This window comes from Heteronotia binoei, chromosome 2, assembly GCF_032191835.1.
Source record: "Heteronotia binoei isolate CCM8104 ecotype False Entrance Well chromosome 2, APGP_CSIRO_Hbin_v1, whole genome shotgun sequence".
NCBI lineage: Eukaryota > Metazoa > Chordata > Lepidosauria > Squamata > Gekkonidae > Heteronotia > Heteronotia binoei.
In genome coordinates this window covers 62,278,758-62,297,811 of record NC_083224.1, presented here as the reverse complement: position 1 = coordinate 62,297,811, position 19,054 = coordinate 62,278,758, and the positions used below count along the sequence as shown (strand labels likewise).

Genomic DNA, 19,054 nt, shown 5'->3' with positions numbered 1-19,054 from the left:
GTGAAGCAAATTAGACTGTCAGTGCGTGACTGGCCCAAGTTCACTCAGCAAGCTTCCATAGTGAAGACTGGAACTTGTGTCTTTGAGATCCTAGCCTGACGCTCTAACCCTGCAGCCGTTCTAGCAAACAAAGTTCCATACAGAATTCATTTCTATATAGAACAATGCAGGAACGGCACTGGCATTTCACTGGTATTATGTAACAAACATCAAAGTACCTCCTAGTTCTCCTGAGCATACTGCAGAAATCCACTATGTAGTCTTCATATGGCATGTGTATCAACATGACAAACTCTTTTGGCACCTGATGAAGCCACAAAACTCATGGTTATTTTGCATACAAAACAATGTTAATGTTTCCTAATACCATGATTTCCCTTTGAATGCAGAATTTGTCAGTCTGAGAAAAGGTCTATACTGGGTTACATATATGCTAAATAAACTGCAGTTTTCATAATAGAAGTGAGTTTCTAATCTGAATTATTTACTTAATTTTAATAAATTCATTTATACCCTGCCTTTCTCCTCAATGGGAACCCAAAGTGGTTTACATTAATCTCCTCTCCTCCATGCTATCATCCCACAAACTTGTGAGGTAGGTTAGGCTGAGAGTGTGTGACTGGCTCTAGATGGAGATTTGAGTCTGGGTCTTCCACATACTAGTCAGTAGTCCACCTACAAACGCTGTTAACCACTACTCCACATGGGCTTTAGAACTAGAATAAGCTAAAAACTAAGGTCTGAATAGATCACATACTAGCGCTGCCAGCTCTGGGTTGGGAAATACCTGGAAATTTTGGAGGTGGAGCCTGAAGAAGATGGGATTTGGGAAGAGGAGGGACTTCAGTGGGGTATAATGCCATACAGTCCACCTTCCAAAGCAGCCATTTTTTTCAGGTGAACTGATCTGTTGGCTAGAGATCAGTTGTAACAGTGGGAGATCTCCAGCCACTACCTGGATGTTGGCAACCCTATGTGACTAATGTACAGGTGTGGTGACTGGGCATCTATAGATGATTTGCATGTGTAACATCTCAAACTGCAAAATCCACAATAAAATATTTTGTCTGTCAGTGCCCTATTTAAATGAGGACTTAGACCCTGTCTATACATGCAGAAGAGTAAAGAGGCAATAAGGGAGCAAAATGGACTGTACCACTTCAGACTGCAGAGATCGGCAATTACATTATTCAAAATTTCCTCACGTAAAATAATCCTCTTATGTATGTTACAGCTAGGCTAAAGTCTATAATACAACATCTGTGCTTTCTGTGTAGGTTAGATTAGATTTTGCCATGTGTAATACATGTTTACTTTCTGAATCGTTAGTGGCAAGTGTGTGTTTTTGTACTAATACAGATAAGTGCGCCACAAGTATTATTATATACTAGACATAACCAAATGATTATCTGTATATTTGCTTATATTCTCCTCACATATTACTTGTCTTGAGGGTCTGACTGTATTTCTTTTTTCCTCATTGCAAGTACCACTTTTTTGGTAAGGTTAGGTTCTCCCTGGTATTTGCCAGGAGATTTTATATTAGGAAGCACTAAAAATGTGAGTTCCTGATCTCAGGAACTCTTCTTTCAGGGATAACTAGTGGCATAAGAGACAGCTAGAAATATACACACATACATATGACTCCATTAAAAAAGCACATTTTATTTGAACCATGCTCCCAAAGGAACTTGGTTTATTACAATTGTGTTACTGTACACACAGTTTTGGTTTCACTTATATATCACAGAATATGGCTTTGTTCAGAAGGAACAACGCAGGCTGCAGAACATGGAAGCACCGTGTTGAAGAGAGACCAGCAATAGCCAGTTCTGTTTCCATGTGCAGTGGTATGACAGGAATGATAAAGGTGGGTGTTACATCCTATAGGATTACACTAACCAGACCACATCCCAGAGGTGGATGAGGAGAGTGGAATTGCAAGTGCTTGAAGCATTTTCTTCCTGCTCTTCCAATCAAACAGAAATTGGAAGATAATTTCTAAGTGCAGAAACATATTAGAAATTAATACCTTACTTTGCTTCCTCTTATCAAACATATAGTTCAGTAAGATGTTACATCATATAACATTCCAAACAGAACTGCAGCAGCAAACGAAGCTAGTCAGTGGTTCTCAAACATTTTCTCAAAGGGATCCAAAGAAAAAATATTTCCTTTACTTGTATTTTGAACCCACTTGTTACAGCACAATACTATGCAAGTTTACACAGTAATAAATCCCTGTAAATTCCATGGACCTTTCCATCTAGGGCTGAAATTCTATGCACATTTCACTGAGACTAAGCTCCCATTAACATAAAGGGACTTAGTTCTGCTCAAATACCCATAGATTTGGGCTACAACAGTATAAAGGACCACAGCCTTGTAGCTGGATCCTATCATATTTATTCAGAAGTAAGCAATATAGTATTCAAAGGCCCTTTTTTCTCAAGAAAAAGTATAGTTAGGATTACTGTCAAGCTGAAAACTTAGGTGAACTTTGTATAGAGTAAATACTACTGAATTCAGTGGAATTACTCCTGAGTAAACATGCCTAGAAAGAGCTGTTGGCCTAACACAAGTGGATGTTCTTTTGCCATTCCACCAGTGGCAAATCACTGAATAAAAACTTTGAAATAGCTGGTGGTACAGAGCAAATGCAGAAACTGCTACTCAGGGTACAAATTTTGAAGTAAAATGTCACAAGTTCTTCAGGATTTCTTTTTCAGTTTTTTTTCCTCCTTGATCTTTGCAGGTAGTGAGGAAAGAACTATTTAGGATCTCTCACTGGCCCATCAAGCCATGCAAAACCAAATCCAACATTTCATTCAAGCCCAGAGGTTAATTTACCTATGTGCCCAGGACAATTCAAACCACTTCACCAGCATCCAAAGCTTAAACATTTCATTAAAAATTCCTCTTCTGGGCCATTGTTTACTCCCAGGTTGCACCGACCCATTTTATTGTTTTGTTTACATGTAAACATATAGTAAAGCTTCATTAAAGTGTAGTCTCCAACTACAGTGATTCATCCACAGAGGCAAAAGTAAAGGTAAGTGTAGCCGGAGTAATCCACTGAGCAAGTGTCATTGTTAGTTATATTTGGTTAAGAGTGGCAATAGATATTGGACATCATGTATCTAGACAGTTATTCCACAAAGTGTGCAAACCCATTAGGGAAGGGTCTGCATGGCACACTGCAAAGTTTTCTTCCCTTGAGACTGGCTACAAAAGATACCAATATTTCCTAACAGCAGATCGCTACAAACCTAGATTTCAGAAATGAAGTATTTGTGGTGGATGTTCAGCAGTAGCAACAGAAGGCAATTATGCATTCAAAGATGAACCCATTTCTTTCTGGCTCACACTCACAGCAAAATACAGTCTACAAGAAACTCCTCTATTTCATGTTAGCGCCATACCAAACAAAAACTAGTTCATTTTAATTCTACCATGGGGGGGGGGGGATCTTCATGCTTCTGATTGGGATCAAATGGAAGTTTCTTGGCAAGTACAAAATTCCTAAATAAGGCATATTCCCCCATAGCAAAGATGGTTCTGTAAAAATGCAAAGAATCTCTGTCTTGACATCAAAGAAAATACAAAACCAAAACAGCAAACAAGAAGCATAAATTCTCATTTTGCTTATAACAGCTGCAAAATATAAAGCTTTGCAATATATAAGTACAATCAGCAATGAACATGAGAACATGGATGGATCAAGGCCGATACTAGAGAAACTGACAGGCTGGTATGACAGATGAAGACAAGTAAAAAGGCTTTGCCATTCCAGTTTTAAAGGAAGCTGCCTTGTGCAGAGAATTTCTGCAGTGCAGTATTGGTACAGACCACTTCCTGGATTCATTGTTTTTCCTTAGTTCACGCATCCTTTTAAAGGTATCAATTTAGACGTTGGATTGCTTTGATCCAAAGTCTTCTATGAACAGGCCAAGCAGCATAAACAGGGATATCTCACTCAGTTGATCAAGGTTCCCCTTCAAAAACCAGGAAAGTCCACTTTCTCTTAGCAATACTCCAATTGGATGTGATGCAGTTTCTTCCAGACACTTGAAGCTCATCTGAGCCAAGTTCCAGTGAGCCCATCTGTCCCACAGCAATACACAATGGAGCAACATCTTGTTGTGACCGAGAACGCAGAACCACCTTTAGCAGCAATTCTGCAACTTCTCACTTCTTTTGTAGAAACTTCATTTTACTACCTAGGAGAAAAAATATAAATAAAACAAGAGGTTAACAGGTTGAGTTGCGTGTGTCTTGCCTCTTTGCCATTTACCAGGCTGCAAGCACATTAAAGAAATGGAGCTTCTTAAACTAGGATTCAAAGAGCCACAGCTAGTTCTGGATGTCCAAAAAAGTCTGGGCCTTGTGTTTCTCAAAGCTTGTGCCATTTAAGAGCACTTTGGAAGTGGAGCTTTAAAAATATGTTGGTGTAATGGCAGAATGTCACTATGCAAAAGGAGAAAAAACCCACCGATTCATACTAGTTCTTCTGGCTCCTGGTCTTAAATCTCAGAATCAAATATACTGACTGTGCCATTCATTCTAAGCAGAATTATACCTTCATAAGTTATGTCAGTGGATATAGTAGAGTGTAACTCTACTAAAAATAGCACTATAACATAAGGCCAAAGAGCAGATGCAATTTCTATAACTGGACCTGCAGCCCTGTTTGTTCCTTTTTAAAAAATCATAGAGGGAGGAATCATATGGATTGGGGCTGCTGCTACAGAACAGGGAATGTCGGGTTAACTTTGTACAATTTCTGCAATTTAAAATGTACATGCTTTAAGCCCAGTAAAGGGGGAAATGACAGGTACAATACAGCTACCTTTAAAATAACTGAAAGGGGCTTTTTTTTGGGGGGGGGGGTAACACCACCAGGGGAATAATTGATTTCTCCCCCCCCCCTCCAGCACCATGGTTCCATTCATCTGGTGCCTGTTTTTGAATTCCAGTCACAGTACTCCAACGTGCGGTTTAGCTCTTAGTGAGCAAATCTTTCCACAAAATGAAAGCAATATCTTAAACTATTTTGAACAAACTCAGTATTTTCTCCTATACATTAACTAGTTTTCTAGCAATGTAGCAAGCCCCAAATCTGTTTGCCACCCTTAAGGATGCCAGCCTCCAGGTGGGATCTGAGGATCCCGCAGAATTGCAGCTCACCGGACTAGAGAGATTAGTTCCCCTGGAGGAAATGAATGCTTTAGAGGGTGGACTCTACAGCATTGTACCCCACTGAGGCCCCTGTCGTCTCCAGGCTCCACCCCCAAATCTCCAACAATTGCCCAAACTGAAGCTGGCAACCCAACCCCATCTCCTGCTCGTGGCTAGGAGGGATCTGGCAACCCTCATCACCCTGCTGCTGATGGTGATGCAACAGAAGAATATGGCCAAGGAAGAATTATGGAGCTTCCGGAGTCAAAGGGAGAGGATAAACAGAGCATGATATAGAACTGCACAGGTGGGGTCTCTTGAAAAATTGATATTGGGAGTGAGCACTACCTGAAATGAAGCAACTTATACAAGGAAAAATTAAGTGCTAGAACTTAGAATGGGACAGACATATGAAAAAGGTAGATTTGTAAAGGAAAGACACAAAGCTCATAAAATCAAATTGTTCTACTCCCAGTAAGGACTACTGTCATGACAGAAACTGTAGACTGTTATTTAAATGATGAACAATCCGTGGCCAAGAACAAAACCGAGCATTTATTTACCCAGACTGCGAAGTATTTTATTCATCCCACTTGGCTCAGACTCTGGAATGGTCTCCAAGTACTCCAGAGCACGGACTTCAAACAAGCCTAGAAAAAGAAATAATCATTCAGACATTCACTTCTTGGCAGAAATGAGCAAATTCAAAAAAATTCTTGAATAGCGTGACCTAATGGTCACAATATATTCCAGACTCCACTGCCAGACCTATACACAGGACCTCTCAAACTTTGTAGCAGGAAATCTCTAACGTCTGCAGTTTTGTTCTTTGCCCAGCAGGTGTTCAGATAGTTGAGAAACTTATTCTATGTTGCTCTGAATGCACCTGAATTGCAGTCTAAACTTGATTTAAATTTAAAGATAAGTTATCTACAATAATGTAGACATTCTCACAGAAGGCAAGAGTTGTTTCTTTGAAAAGTCTGTTGACATTTGCTCTTTGGGTGAAAGATGCCTTAAAGGTAACAGTAAGCTAGGCACTTTAGAGAAGCTATTAAACCTCTGATGTGTTTCTGTTTCCAAGACCTGATTAATAACGTACGCTTTTCATACTGATAGCAATGTACCATCAAAATTTCCAGGCTCAGAACCTGTGAAGGCTTGCAACAAAAGCACTTTCCAGATCCTGGCAGGCATTCAGACAGCTTCCAGGCATAAAGAAGTTCTGGGTTTATACCAAGTTTTCTTCTATGCAATGCATCAATAAAGCAGGGTTGGGCTTAGCAATTCTCACCTTTGACCCCACTCTTACGAAGCTCTCGATCCTGTATAAAACCTGCAAACATTTGTGTCTCCATGAAGATATCTAGGAAATGGCGTACACTGCGAGAGGTGTGTGATTTCCGGAAAGGCTCTCGCTGGAACACTCGTTCCCCTTTCTCCGTGATGTGCATGTGCAAGGAATAATGTCCCACGATCTCCACGAAGAAACGCACAAAAGCTTCTGACACCAAGGAGGCCAGAGTCACATCACCTAGTGGACAGCAGACAAAACAGTTACATCTCCCCTCTGGAGAGAGATTAAATTAAGGAGTTTAATGTCTGCCGATCCCAGGTTAGGGTATTTAATTATCTGACAGACAATCAATGAAAATTACATAGGCCAGCAGTTATAGCTGATGCTGAAATTGCATTCTGAACCCACAAAGGAAGAGCACCTATGTAAACACTCAATCTTCTGTGGCAAATACAGTTTTGAGAATGCAGGCTACTACTTCTCTGATTCCAGTGGCAAGATGTGCGTGCAGTTTTCAGGGGGAAAACAACCAACTGCATGTGTGCTTGCTGATTTATCCTATCCCCACCTGCTGTTTTCCCCTTGAAACTCCCCCCGGGAGCCTGCCAGGGTTCCCAAATACATATACTTCACAGGCAGGGATAGCTTGCCCACTAGGCAAACTAAGCAGTTGCCTAGGGCGCCGAACTGGCTATGACAAATGCCTAGTTTGCCTGCCTCCCCCACTCACTGCCACCACAGCCCACTCCCTCCCTTCCCTTCCGCAGTGCCGCACGCCGAGCTCTGCCCCCTCCCCCCGCGCAATCTGAGGAGTGCACCACGACAGACTCAGCCCTACTGGCTTCAATGCAGCCAGCGTCTGATCCTTCTTTGAACAGAGCACTGGAGGAGTCTTCGCTCCCCCTCACTTCCGGTTCCAGGAAGGAGGGAGGAGAAGCCTCCTCCAGTGCTCTGTTCAAAGAAGGATCAGATGCTGGCTACACTGAAGCCGATAGGGCTGAGTCTTGTTGCAGTGCACTCTGATGTGGAGGGGGGGGGGGGCGCGATGAAGCGCAGCACTGCCTTACAGCGCTGAGGAGGGCAGGCGACAGCAGGGAGCACTGGGGGGCCCCGAGAAGAGCCTGCCTGGGGCACCACGCACCCTAGAGCCAGCACTGTTCACAGGGAAGCCTCCCCCAGCTATTTCTCTCCCACCAACTGCTTCTCCCCCACCACTACCTGGCAACGGACAAGTAGCAGTTTGAATTTCAGACCCTCATTTGTTCCAATTTCATCCTTATGGATTTCCATCTCCTTTTCTCATGAAACCCAGTGATCTGAAAAATGTCTTCATGACTGCCACACACCAGAGCAGGTATGAATGACTTGCTTTCCATTTTGAGTTGTGTTCGAAGGAAAGAGTGTCCTGCTTTTCCCTGGGACTTTCAGTCTGAAACTAGTACTCCAGAATGTACTTCAAAAAGCACATGTTCTTACGAAATTCTTTTATTTTAAAGTGAGCGTCTGATCCTTCTTTGAACAGAGCACTGAAGGAGTCTTCGCTCCCCCTCACTTCCGGTTCCAGGAAGGAGGGAGGAGAAGCCTCCTCCAGTGCTCTGTTCAAAGAAGGATCAGATGCTGGCTACATCGAAGCTGGTAGGGCTGAGTCTTGTTGCAGTGCACTCTGATGGGGGGCGGCAATGAAGCGCAGCGCTGTCTTACAGCGCTGCGGAGGGCAGACGGCGGCAGGGGGTGCTGGGGGGGCACCAAGCAGGGAGCCTGCCTGGGGTGCCACGCACCCTAGAGCCAGCACTGTTCACAAGGAAGCCTCCCCCAGCTGCTTCTCCCCCACCACTTCCCCTCCTCACAGGGAACTGAATTCTCTGGCATTCAGGTGTTCAGTTTGGACTGCAACCACAGTGTGTGGGCAGAGGGGACTCAGATTCCCCCCTCCATGTCAACTTCCTGACCTGAAAAGGCTCTGGGGTGTTATGATTTGCCCCACTGAAGGCTCCATATGCACTACTGGGACTAACATATGTTTACCTGACAGTATCAGGTAAAGGACGTAGCAGCCCTGTGGCAATTCAGGTCAGGAAATGGCATTGAGAGGAAAGTCTAATCCCCTTCTTCCTGTTCATGGTCCTTTTGGGCCCCCATGAATCTTGGAACTGAGATCCCCATGGGAGACTTACAACTTTTATCTGATTAAAAAGTCCTCATGGCAGACTGGGCCCTGATGTGAAAACTATACCATCTAGTTAAGCCCTGAGGCACAAGATTCTCAGCTCTGACTCTCACCTTGCGTGTAATTCCGCTCCTGAAAGAGGATTTCATTTCTTTCTTCCAGTACCTGTACAAGTGCAGCCTGGAGCTTGTGAGGTAGAATCTCATTTTCATCTGAAACCTTTGAAAATTCAGCAAAGGAATAGCTGACTTGTTATCTTCATAAACTGTTACTAAAATGCTGAACCAAGTCACTGTTCCAGCCAACATATCTAATAATATCAATGTGCTGTGCAAGCACATGTGCTTTATAGCCATGCAGAAATGCAGAATTGTCATGTGAAAGAAATTAAACACTGGTGTTTAAAGCAGATCCCACATATAGACTACTAACATAAAAATAAGTGACACAACCACTGTATGTTCCAGCCTCCAACCATGCAAGTGTTGAGGGCAAAGGGCAAAATTATCTATCTGAAAGCTGGAGTAAGGCTGAGGAGAATAAAAGGCTGATCTTTTTAATACCATTGGCTACTGATTGCATGCACTAGATGCAGAGCAAGACGCACACAAACAGGCACAGAGGGAAGAATGCTTAAGGAGGCTGACATGTAACACCATCATAGGAGCTACACTTACACATTGCCTGCTAAGGTTATTTATAATTTCTATCATGTTTTATAACATGATATCCTTTTACGCTGCAGCCCACAAAACGTCAATTCTCTTTCATCACTCAATCATATAACTTTTTCAAGTTCCTTTTTTGTAACTCTAAATATATTGCTCATTATTCGTTGTTGTGCAAAAAAAACCCACAGAATCCACCTCATCCCACTGTGCTGGACAGTTACAGGGCTCTCTAGACCAGGCTGTTCCGACCTTCAAATTGTGTCACATTATCTACACAGGGAAGGCCCTGCCCAGGTGGGTGCCATTCTTCTTCTGCAAGCCAAACTTGTTTAACATAAGAGCTATATAGAATGAACGTTAGATGTTTGAGAGTCGCGAGAAATGAACAAATATTATACACGTCTTTATTAAAACTCATAATACTTTCATTGCACAGAAAGATAAAATACCTATGTATACACTTTACAACACGACCATGCTAAAAAGAGACTTTTAAAAAACAAAACCTGAGAATAACAGTCCCCATAAGACTAGCACAGGGAAAGGCTAGGGAATTATTGGCACCAGCGGGAGAAGGAAACACACATGTACCATATAAACTACTGCCCCCCGTTTGCATCATTATACATCTCTCTTTGCCTTGACACCAAGGTTAGTAAATACAGCTCCTACAAGAGCTGTGAAACTAAGTGGGAACCCTGAACCACCTTCTTTAATTCTGTCCCTCCTTCCAGTGGCTCACTTGGCTCTTGCACTCTTTTCCTGCTCTAGATCACTGGGCGACCTCTGCGATGGTGAAGAAGAGCTTGCACGCCTGCCTATTTCCCCCTCCTTCCCTGCTTCACACACAGCAGAAATAGTCACCTACCTGTGGATCAATGCTCAGAGGCTGATTGAGCTCCAAATGCTAAGCAGGCTTACTTGAGAGTAAGCCTACATTAAGTTCCTCCTTGACCTCCAGGAGCTGCAGAGTATCTGTGAATGAGCTGCATGTGGCTCCCCAAGCCACAGTTTGGCCACTCCTGTGCTGGCTGGCCCTGCATGGCCACCTTTCTCCCTGCCATGCCCCCAGGGATTTCTTTTGAGGGTTTTAAAAAAAGGGGAATTGCTATAATGCAATTGTACAGCAATTACCAAGCTATATTGGCGTACATGCCTCTGCATTTGCTATGGCAGTGAATGCACAACAGAGGATCCTCACTGTATGGATGCAGCCTCAGAGGTCAGCAGCAAGACCCTGCTTCCACTTTCATGCATTGAACATGATCTGAAAGTGCACACAGGGTTTCTCTTTGGTTTTTGTTTTGAGCCCCAGTTCAAGCACCACTTTTCCCATGAAGCCCTTGCTCTAACAATTCTGTGTTCATCTCCAACCAAAACCAAGTTGGAATGTCTGCATTTGTTCTCATTTCCACCATTACCTTTCTGTTTCTCATGTCCCTTTGTTGTCTTTTGCTCATTCTCCACCCTTAGATTCAAGCTGCATGCTACACTGAGCATCTGTTATCAGATCCCCATATATGTAATTTAGCTGCAAAAACAGTCAGTATGGATCAGGTCAATGGTTCTCTTCCTCCTCCGCTATTTTTATCATCCCCCTCCCCCCATTCATTAAGTCCTGCTGGGAGATAAAGATAGGTACTATATTATGCTTTTTTCCCCGATAAGGGTTTAAAGCAACTTTGGGAGGCTACTTCTGATTGCAGAAACCATTTTTGTTTTGAGGAAAGAGATTTTTTTTTTTTAAAGACTGGACACTGCCAAAGCTCCAGTCAATATCAGCTTTCTCCACCCACTCCCTGACTTGAAGATTGCTTTTTTGCAACTTAATTGCATATCTGAGTATCTAATCAATGAACCCCTAGTATCACATGTATCTTAGTCCTTAGCTATTCCATAATTTTAGATTGAAAGCTAAGGCAGGGACCTTTTTTGTTTACTCTGTCTTCATGTAACTCGCCTATTACTTTATAAATTGCTATGCATATGGATGCACAATACAAACAACTTATTTCCCTCCACCATTCAGTTGGTTAGCTCAGTGGTCCCCAACCTTTTTGGCACCAGGGACCGGTTTAGTGGAAGACAATTTTTCCATGGACCAGGCCGGGGGGGGGGGGGAGATAGTTTCAGGATGATACAATTGTGCACTTTATTTCTATTACATTGTAATATATAATGAAATAATTATACAACTCACAGCCCGGTTGCTAACAGGCCGCGGACCAGTACCGGTCCATGGCCCAGGGGTTGGGGACCCCTGGGTTACCTGATATACTGAAATCCTAGATACTAGAAAAGGAAACAATCAGTCTCCAAGCAGCTAAATGACTTGCCAGCACTTATTAAAACCACTGAACAATCCTTTTTTATTTCTGCTTTACTTCTGCTTACAGGAATGATAATCTGTACAAGCCCCTTCCATCAATAGGGAACAATGAACACCAGCAACAAACAGCATTGTGGGAGTTTATTTTAAGAACAGTTGTCCACCGGAAACTCTGACTGTCTAGACAACAAGATCATTTGTGCAGAGGAAATGCAGAAGACAGAGGAGCAGAGACATAGAAAGGACAAGAGCTCTCTAATTACTCTCTCTCCATTTAGCTGGCTTAATGAGAAGCACCATTTCAGCCCAGAGTAACCTGTGGTCACCTAGGCCAGTCAAATGGACATACAAAACAAGGGGAAGTCTTTTTCCATGAAAGCCAAGCCTTAACAAACCATTAACTCACCATCCAGTGCAATCCTTTGCCCAGTATTCAATCACAAAAATGGTGAGAGTAAATACTGATTTCTCTAATGTATTTATTCCTCCCTGCAAAGTTCCATCCTTAAATCCCTGATTTTTTTTTTCTTAGGCTGGCAGACAAGCCATTTTACTCACCTGCTGCAAAAACTCATCAGCACAGAGATCAACAATCAGTACCTAGGGAAAGAAGGAAAGACACACCATTGTTTCATGTACTCCATAGTGCTAATACTCTGATTTAACTATATGCTTCCACTCATACTGATTCATAATATTAAGGTTTTTCCAGGTAATAAAAATGGAATTGCAGCCTGACTATGATGTTATCACATCTAGCACCAGTTAAATCTCTCTTATCAAATAACCACAGTTCTCATTAATAGAAGGGGACCTGATAAATTTATTATTTCAGAACAATACCTTTACTGGCTGTGTGTATAGGGCTTATGGACAATGGCATAGCACAGACTGCATCCACATCACTGGATGGCATGCTATTGTTGCACTACAGTAATTATTTGCAAACCTTGTGCACTAGCTCACACTGTTGAAAATGACTGCTACAGCACAATAATAATGCAATGCCGATCAATGTGAAGCTGCAGCCGCATAAATCCTACCTATGATACTGGTGTGTGACTGTCTATTCAATAGCATGCATGTGTGCAAAAGGACATAGCAAAGTACTCCTGAAGCTCAAGTAGATGTGACCTGTGGGATCTGAGACCAGATTTCCTGTGGAGAGGGGTTTTTGTTTTTAAGCCTCTTGGGGCTATTTTGAAGATGAGAGAATGCAACGGGGTGTGTGTGTGGCATTTAATCCTTTACATTCCTGCCTCTTCCATGATTTAAACCCCTCCCCCCCACACACACCTGCAATGCTGGGCTAATTGCCGCTTTAAAGGGGACATCTAAATCACTGAAGAGGAGTGAGAGGAAACGGCTCAACACATTCTCTTCCAGCAACCTTTCCTCAATCTTCAAAGCAGCCACATGAGGGCGGCTAATCATTCCTCAAAACAAATCAGTCCTGCAAACATCAGCTTGCCACCCACCAGTTTCCTCCTCTCCAATCCAGTGTAGTCAGCAGGACCATCCCCTCCCCCTTGCATGTCTCCCTTTGCTTTCCCAAATCTTACCTCTTCTATAGGCAAGTCCTGGAGTTGTGTTAAAGAGCAGGAGAGGATGCCGATCAGGAATGGGGTGGGAGAACAGACAATGTCTATCATGGAATCGGGTAGGACTGGGATATAGGTGTGTTGCCAGGTAAACGGGTACAATGTTGCAACCACGGCATGGCCACATTTAGACAAGGTGCTGCGTGGAGAAAAGATGCTTGTCAGCATATGAGATCTCCAGATAACAAAAAAGCATCCTCATTTTCTAACTTTATATATGCCTCTTCCTTCATGGGAACAAGAAGAATAATGGAATATATAAATGCATTGCTCAGAACAGTTCTTTTCTTAAGCACAGCTAAAGTGTATGAGGCTGTCTTCAGCTACAGTCCAACTTTCAAATGGGCTTGGATTCAAAACCTCACTTTAAATTCTAATGCAAACAAAGGCAGATTCTCTTAATATAAATATATGCCATAATGTGGAGCTCCCCATAGATTGTACCTATAGCAAACGCCTGAAATTATATTTTTAGGAAGTATAGTACAGGACAGTTCAGGCCAAAAAAATAATGTATAAAGTGATTCTGCCTTTCAGACAGATTTCACAAATATGACGTCCATCTGGAAGCCAGGGAATGAGATATTAGGGTTGCTTAATGAAAACATTAACCCAGCGTGCCACAACAGTGAAAACAGCAAGTTATATGCTGTGGATTATTAGACAAGTGATTGGAAATAAAGCAGTTGCTATTATAATGACCCTGTATAGGTCTACGGTGCAGCCTCATTTGGAATACAGTGGGCAGTTCTGGCCTCACAAAATACAAGAACTCAAGGAAATCCAAGGAAGTTAATGAGCAGTAGATTCAAGACAGACTAACACATTAAGAGCTTAAAATGTGGAATTAACTGTGAGAGGATAAAGTGATGGCAACAGGCAATAGACAGCTTTAACCAGGGATCAGACAGTTTCATGGAAGAGAGGTCTATCAATGGGCTCCTAGCCATGGTGACTAAACGGAACTTCCACATCCAGTGCCAGGAGGCAACATCAAGGAAAGGGCTCAGCATTTGTTTCCTATTGTTGGCCCTCCAGAGTAACTGGTGGGCCACTGTGTGAGACAGGGTGCTGGTGTAGATGGACCACTGGTCTGATCCAGCAGAGCTCTTATGTTTTTATATAGGTTGATTTTTACATTGAGAAAAAACCATACAATTCAAAGTCCTTGCAACTATATAATACATAATGAAGGTAAGAGATTGCAAGAATGAATCTCTTATGACAAAAATAGAAAGCTGGCATGTCAAGGAGAAGGGATCAAATCTAAGGTTGCTCATCCTCAGTCTAAACTGTCATCCTCTAACCTAATCCTTTCCAGGATTCCCTGGTCTTGACAAGCTCTTTTTCCAAACCTATTTTATTACAATATGTTGTGAAAGAATGCTGTTCTAATTGTATCCATATGGGAAAGGGCACATTTTCAAAGGTCCTGCTCACAATAGCTCCATTTTTCTTCAGTCAGCTCCTCCTGGCTGCCATTTGTCCTACCACATCACCAGAGGGCTTTCTGAGGGCTTAAAACCCACTGGATAATTGCTGTAGCACTATAACACTATGGAAACTACTAACTATTTTTAAGTGCTTAAAAAGCCCTCTGGTGGCACAGAGGAAAAATATGGTGTAAACGGCAGGTGATGGAGGAAAGTATGCAGAGAAACTGCCTGTGTGGATGCTGTGTTGTCAATGTGAATGCCTTCATATTTGCAGTGTCCAGTAATGCAAAATGGAGAGTCCTCAATGTGTAGCAGAAGCATAGAGTGTTTTCCCCTTAACATGCTAGCCTTCTAAGTTCAGTTAGTTTATACGGAAGAGCAGTTGAGAATGCCATCTCATAACAGCATTACGAAGAGATATTTGTGTTACAGCAGCCCATTTGCCCCTTTGCTTGAGAAACTGCTTCGGGGGGGGGGGGGGAGAGACACACAACCCTTTCCTCACCAGGTATTTCCCTGCTCCCTCCTTACAGTATTCTACCTCTTCCCCCAGAAGGTTTCAAATATGAGTTTGTATTCACAAACACATATTTGAAAGCCTACCATTGGGAATGCCTCTTGGGATTGGAACAGTTTGGACTGGAGTATGCTGTATTTGGATCAGCATAAAAGTTGCTACCCACAGAAAGTTTAAAGTTTTTGTGGTATGTAGGCTGAGAAATAGATGAAAACCAGGATTCTGACAAATCAGAATAAGGGACTGTCAGATATATCTTACCTTAGATTGTCAGCCACAAAGATCACCCTCCTTTCCAGCAGGAGAGAAGCACAGACTTGAATCAAGTGAGAGACGCTAAGACACTTAAACAGACATTCAAAGTCCACATGCTCCAGTCGGGAATCTAGTGGACGGCAAAGTTCAATCACCTAAGAGCAAAGAGGTAAAAAAGAGTCAATAACAAGGACTGCCTTAATTTGGAATGTGTGAGTGTTCTTCAGAAAAAAATTTTGCTAGGTGCTCCAAGACAGTCTTTGCAAATTCAAATCTGTGTTCAAAACCCCCCAAATTAATAAGGTACCACCCAACATTTGCTGTGATTCAGACAAATCATGCCTTTGCTATTACCTCATTTCCTGCACCTGGCAGGAAGCTCTTCACAGTGATGGTGCGGCCAGGAGCAGGGAATGGTGCTTCCATGACGCTGCGCATGAATGGATGCACCAAGGCTGGGGACATCTCACGTCGTTTCTCCACTTCATCCAAGATCTGCAAGAAAAGTGCTTGCTGTTAAGCACGAATTTTATTGGCCAGAACACAAGGAGGCAGAAGAGATTGAAACAGAATTTCTACATACCATCCTTCACACATATAAAGGTTGTGAATATCGAAGGAAAGTTCAGAGAGATTTTGATTTTAAAAGAGACAATAACCTACCTGAAGACTGTTATGTGGGGCAAGAAGAACAAGCCACATATGCCTCTCACAGACATCCAGGAATTCATTATTAATCAGTTTCTCAGCAGAGTATGCCTCTGAGGGCACCTCCAGCAGGGAAACCACCAGACACTGACATGGGTTGTGTAGAAGCTCCCACAAAATGCAGAAGCATGCTGCTCTCCATTTGGGGCAAAATATCTAGGGGAAAGCAGCCAGCAACTTCAACAATCCACACTATGGATTTTCTTGATCACAAGTAGCAAATGTTCAAATGACACCCACTGTACAGATTTCATGTGTCAGTTTGACAGTGGAAACTGAGCTTATTTACAAGTAGGAATGTGTGACAGTGCCAATATACATTTTCTTACAACTACATGCACATGAATAGTTACAACAACATTACAGCATAATTCTCAATTCCCAGTCTGCAAAACAGACAGAAGATAAGACAATGTTCCCTTCCTCAAAATACTACCTCTTTCTTCAAGAAAGAGGAGAAATGAAAGCAGATCTGGTCAGTGTCATGGCCCACAGTGGCTCTCTGCAGGATGGGTAAATAAGGTCAGCTCTCAGTGAACATCTGCTGGCATAGATGGCTGATATTTCTTGTCAGCTAAAATGTGCCAGTCCTGTTTCTTGAGTCCCTCTGACTGTCAGATCAAACATGACTTTTTAGACCAGAGGAGTTAAATTTACTCCGAAGGAGAAGGCAGTGTACTCACCTTAGAGAAAAGGTTGAAGCATCCTAGGCGACTCACCATGCAGTACACCTCAGGCAGCCGTTTGCCTTTGCCTTCAGGCTGAAAGAAAACAAAAAATGACAGCAGATCACCACAAAGAACGAGAAGGATGATGAAATGGCCAGGAAGCTGTTCCTCTGGCAATGTAGCTTCCCATACTAGCTCTTTTTCTGTCTTTCATTTGCTAAGCTGAAACAATGTTTGCAACTGCATTTTGGTTAGTATTGGACTAGGACAAGGGTGGCCAAACTGAGGTTGGCTCTTTCGCACATATTGTTTGGCTCCAGGAGGTCAAGGAGGAACTTAATGTAGGCTTACTCTTAGGTAAGCTTGCTCAGCATCATGACCTCAGTCAGCCTCTGAGTGCTGACCCTTGGGTAAGCTACTATTTTTGTCATGCATGAAGTGGGGAAGGAAGGGGAAATAGGCAGGCTTGCAAGCTCTTCTCCTCCACCACAGAGGTCGCCTGAAGACCTAAAGTGAGGAAAAAGAGCACAGAAGCCAAGGGAGCCAATTGAAAGAGGAATTAAAGAGGGCTGCACAGGGTTCCCCCTTAGTTTCATAGCCTGTAGCTTGCAGTAGCTGTATTTACTAACCTTGGTGTCAAGGCAAAGAGAGATGCATAATGATTCAAATGGTGGCCAGTCGTTTATATGGTACATGCAGGGCTTTGCAGCAGATTAAACCACATACCCTTTGCACATTAAACCACACACCCCTGATGTAGCCAGTCCTCCAAGAGCTTTACAGAAGGCCCTGTAATAACAGCCTTGTAAGCTCTTGGAGGATTGGCTACATCAGGTTGGGGGGGTGTCCTAATATGCAAAAGAGTTCCCGTTCCAAAAAAAGTCCTGAGTGTGTTTCTCTCACTAGTGAAAAAAGATAATTCCCTAACCTTTCCCTATGCTTATCTTATGAGGTCTGTTATTCCCAGCTTTTGTTTTTAAAAAGTCTCCTTCTAGCATGGTCAGCTAGCACTGAGGTCAGCTGGAAAAAACTTGTTGACCACCCCCGGACCAAGAGAGGTGAAGCTGCAATGCACCCGAAATCGGGCCTTCTCCTCTGTAGCCCCGAACTTATGGAACCAACTTCCAGAGGAAATGCGGGCCCTGCGGGACCTTGAACAATTCCGCAGGGCCTGCAAGACTTTCCTCTTCCGACTGGCTTTCGCTGACGAGGAAAGTGCTAATGAGACCGCCATCATAATAAAGAACAAATAGCAATAGCATTAACATTTTTATTAAATTAATCAATTTTAAACCTATTAGAATTTTTAATGTTGAATGTAACCTGTCTCTGTATAATGGAATGTTACTGTTAGCCGCCCTAAGCCTGCCCCGGCGGGGAGGGCGGGATATAAATAAAATTATCTAATCTAATCTAATATGTATTTTTTTCTTTCCGTACAATGAAAGTATTATGAGTTTTAATAAAGAAGTGTATGTAATATCTGTTAATGTCTTGCAGCTCTCAAACATCTGACATTTATTCTATGTCACTCTTACGTTAAGCAAGTTTGGTCACTTCTGGACTAGGATCTGGGAGACTCAGGTTCGAACACTCACTCTACAGAAGGTTGCTGATTGACCTTGGGTCAGGCACCCTCAGCCCACCCTACCTCACAATGTTGTTGTTTTTAGAATAAAATGGAAAAGGGAATCATAGAATTGGAAGGGACCTCTAGGGTCATCTAGTCCAACCCCCTGCATAATGCAGGAAACTCACAAACACCACCCCCTAAACTCACAGGATCTTCATTGCTGCCAGATGGCCATCTAGTCTCTGTTTAAAAACCTCCAAGGAAGGAGAGCCCACCACCTCCCGAGGAAGCCTGTTCCACTGAGGAATCGCTCTAACAGTCAGGAAGTTCTTCCTAATGTTGAGCCGGAAACTCTTTTGATTTAATTTCAACCCACTGGTTCTGGTCCTACCTTCTGGGGCCACAGAAAACAATACCACACCATCTTCTATATGACAGCCCTTCAAGTACTTGAAGATGGTGATCATATCACCTCTCAGCCGCTTCCTCTCCAGACTAAACATCCCCAGTTCCTTCGACCTTTCCTCATTGGACTTGGTCTCCAGACCCCTTACCATCTTCATCGCCCTCCTCTGGATCCATTCCAGCTTGTCTATATCCTTCATAAAATGTGGTGCCCAAAACTGAACACAATACTCCAGGTGAGGTCTTACC

At 42.9% G+C, this 19,054-nt stretch overlaps 1 protein-coding gene across 1 annotated transcript in view; it reads right to left on the bottom strand.

Annotated features, from left to right (window-relative positions):
- Positions 1-1,645: 1,645 nt before the first annotated feature.
- Positions 1,646-19,054, bottom strand: part of DENND2C (DENN domain containing 2C) — a 47,354-nt gene continuing 29,945 nt past the window's right edge. The window contains exons 10-18 of the mRNA XM_060231182.1: positions 16,843-16,920; positions 15,806-15,946; positions 15,458-15,606; positions 13,205-13,382; positions 12,201-12,242; positions 8,756-8,861; positions 6,473-6,712; positions 5,742-5,828; positions 1,646-4,220 (exon numbers count right to left, since the gene is read on the bottom strand). Coding sequence (XP_060087165.1) covers positions 4,189-4,220; positions 5,742-5,828; positions 6,473-6,712; positions 8,756-8,861; positions 12,201-12,242; positions 13,205-13,382; positions 15,458-15,606; positions 15,806-15,946; positions 16,843-16,920 — 1,053 coding nt within the window. The 3' untranslated portion in view covers positions 1,646-4,188. The remainder of the gene's footprint in view (positions 4,221-5,741; positions 5,829-6,472; positions 6,713-8,755; positions 8,862-12,200; positions 12,243-13,204; positions 13,383-15,457; positions 15,607-15,805; positions 15,947-16,842; positions 16,921-19,054) is intronic.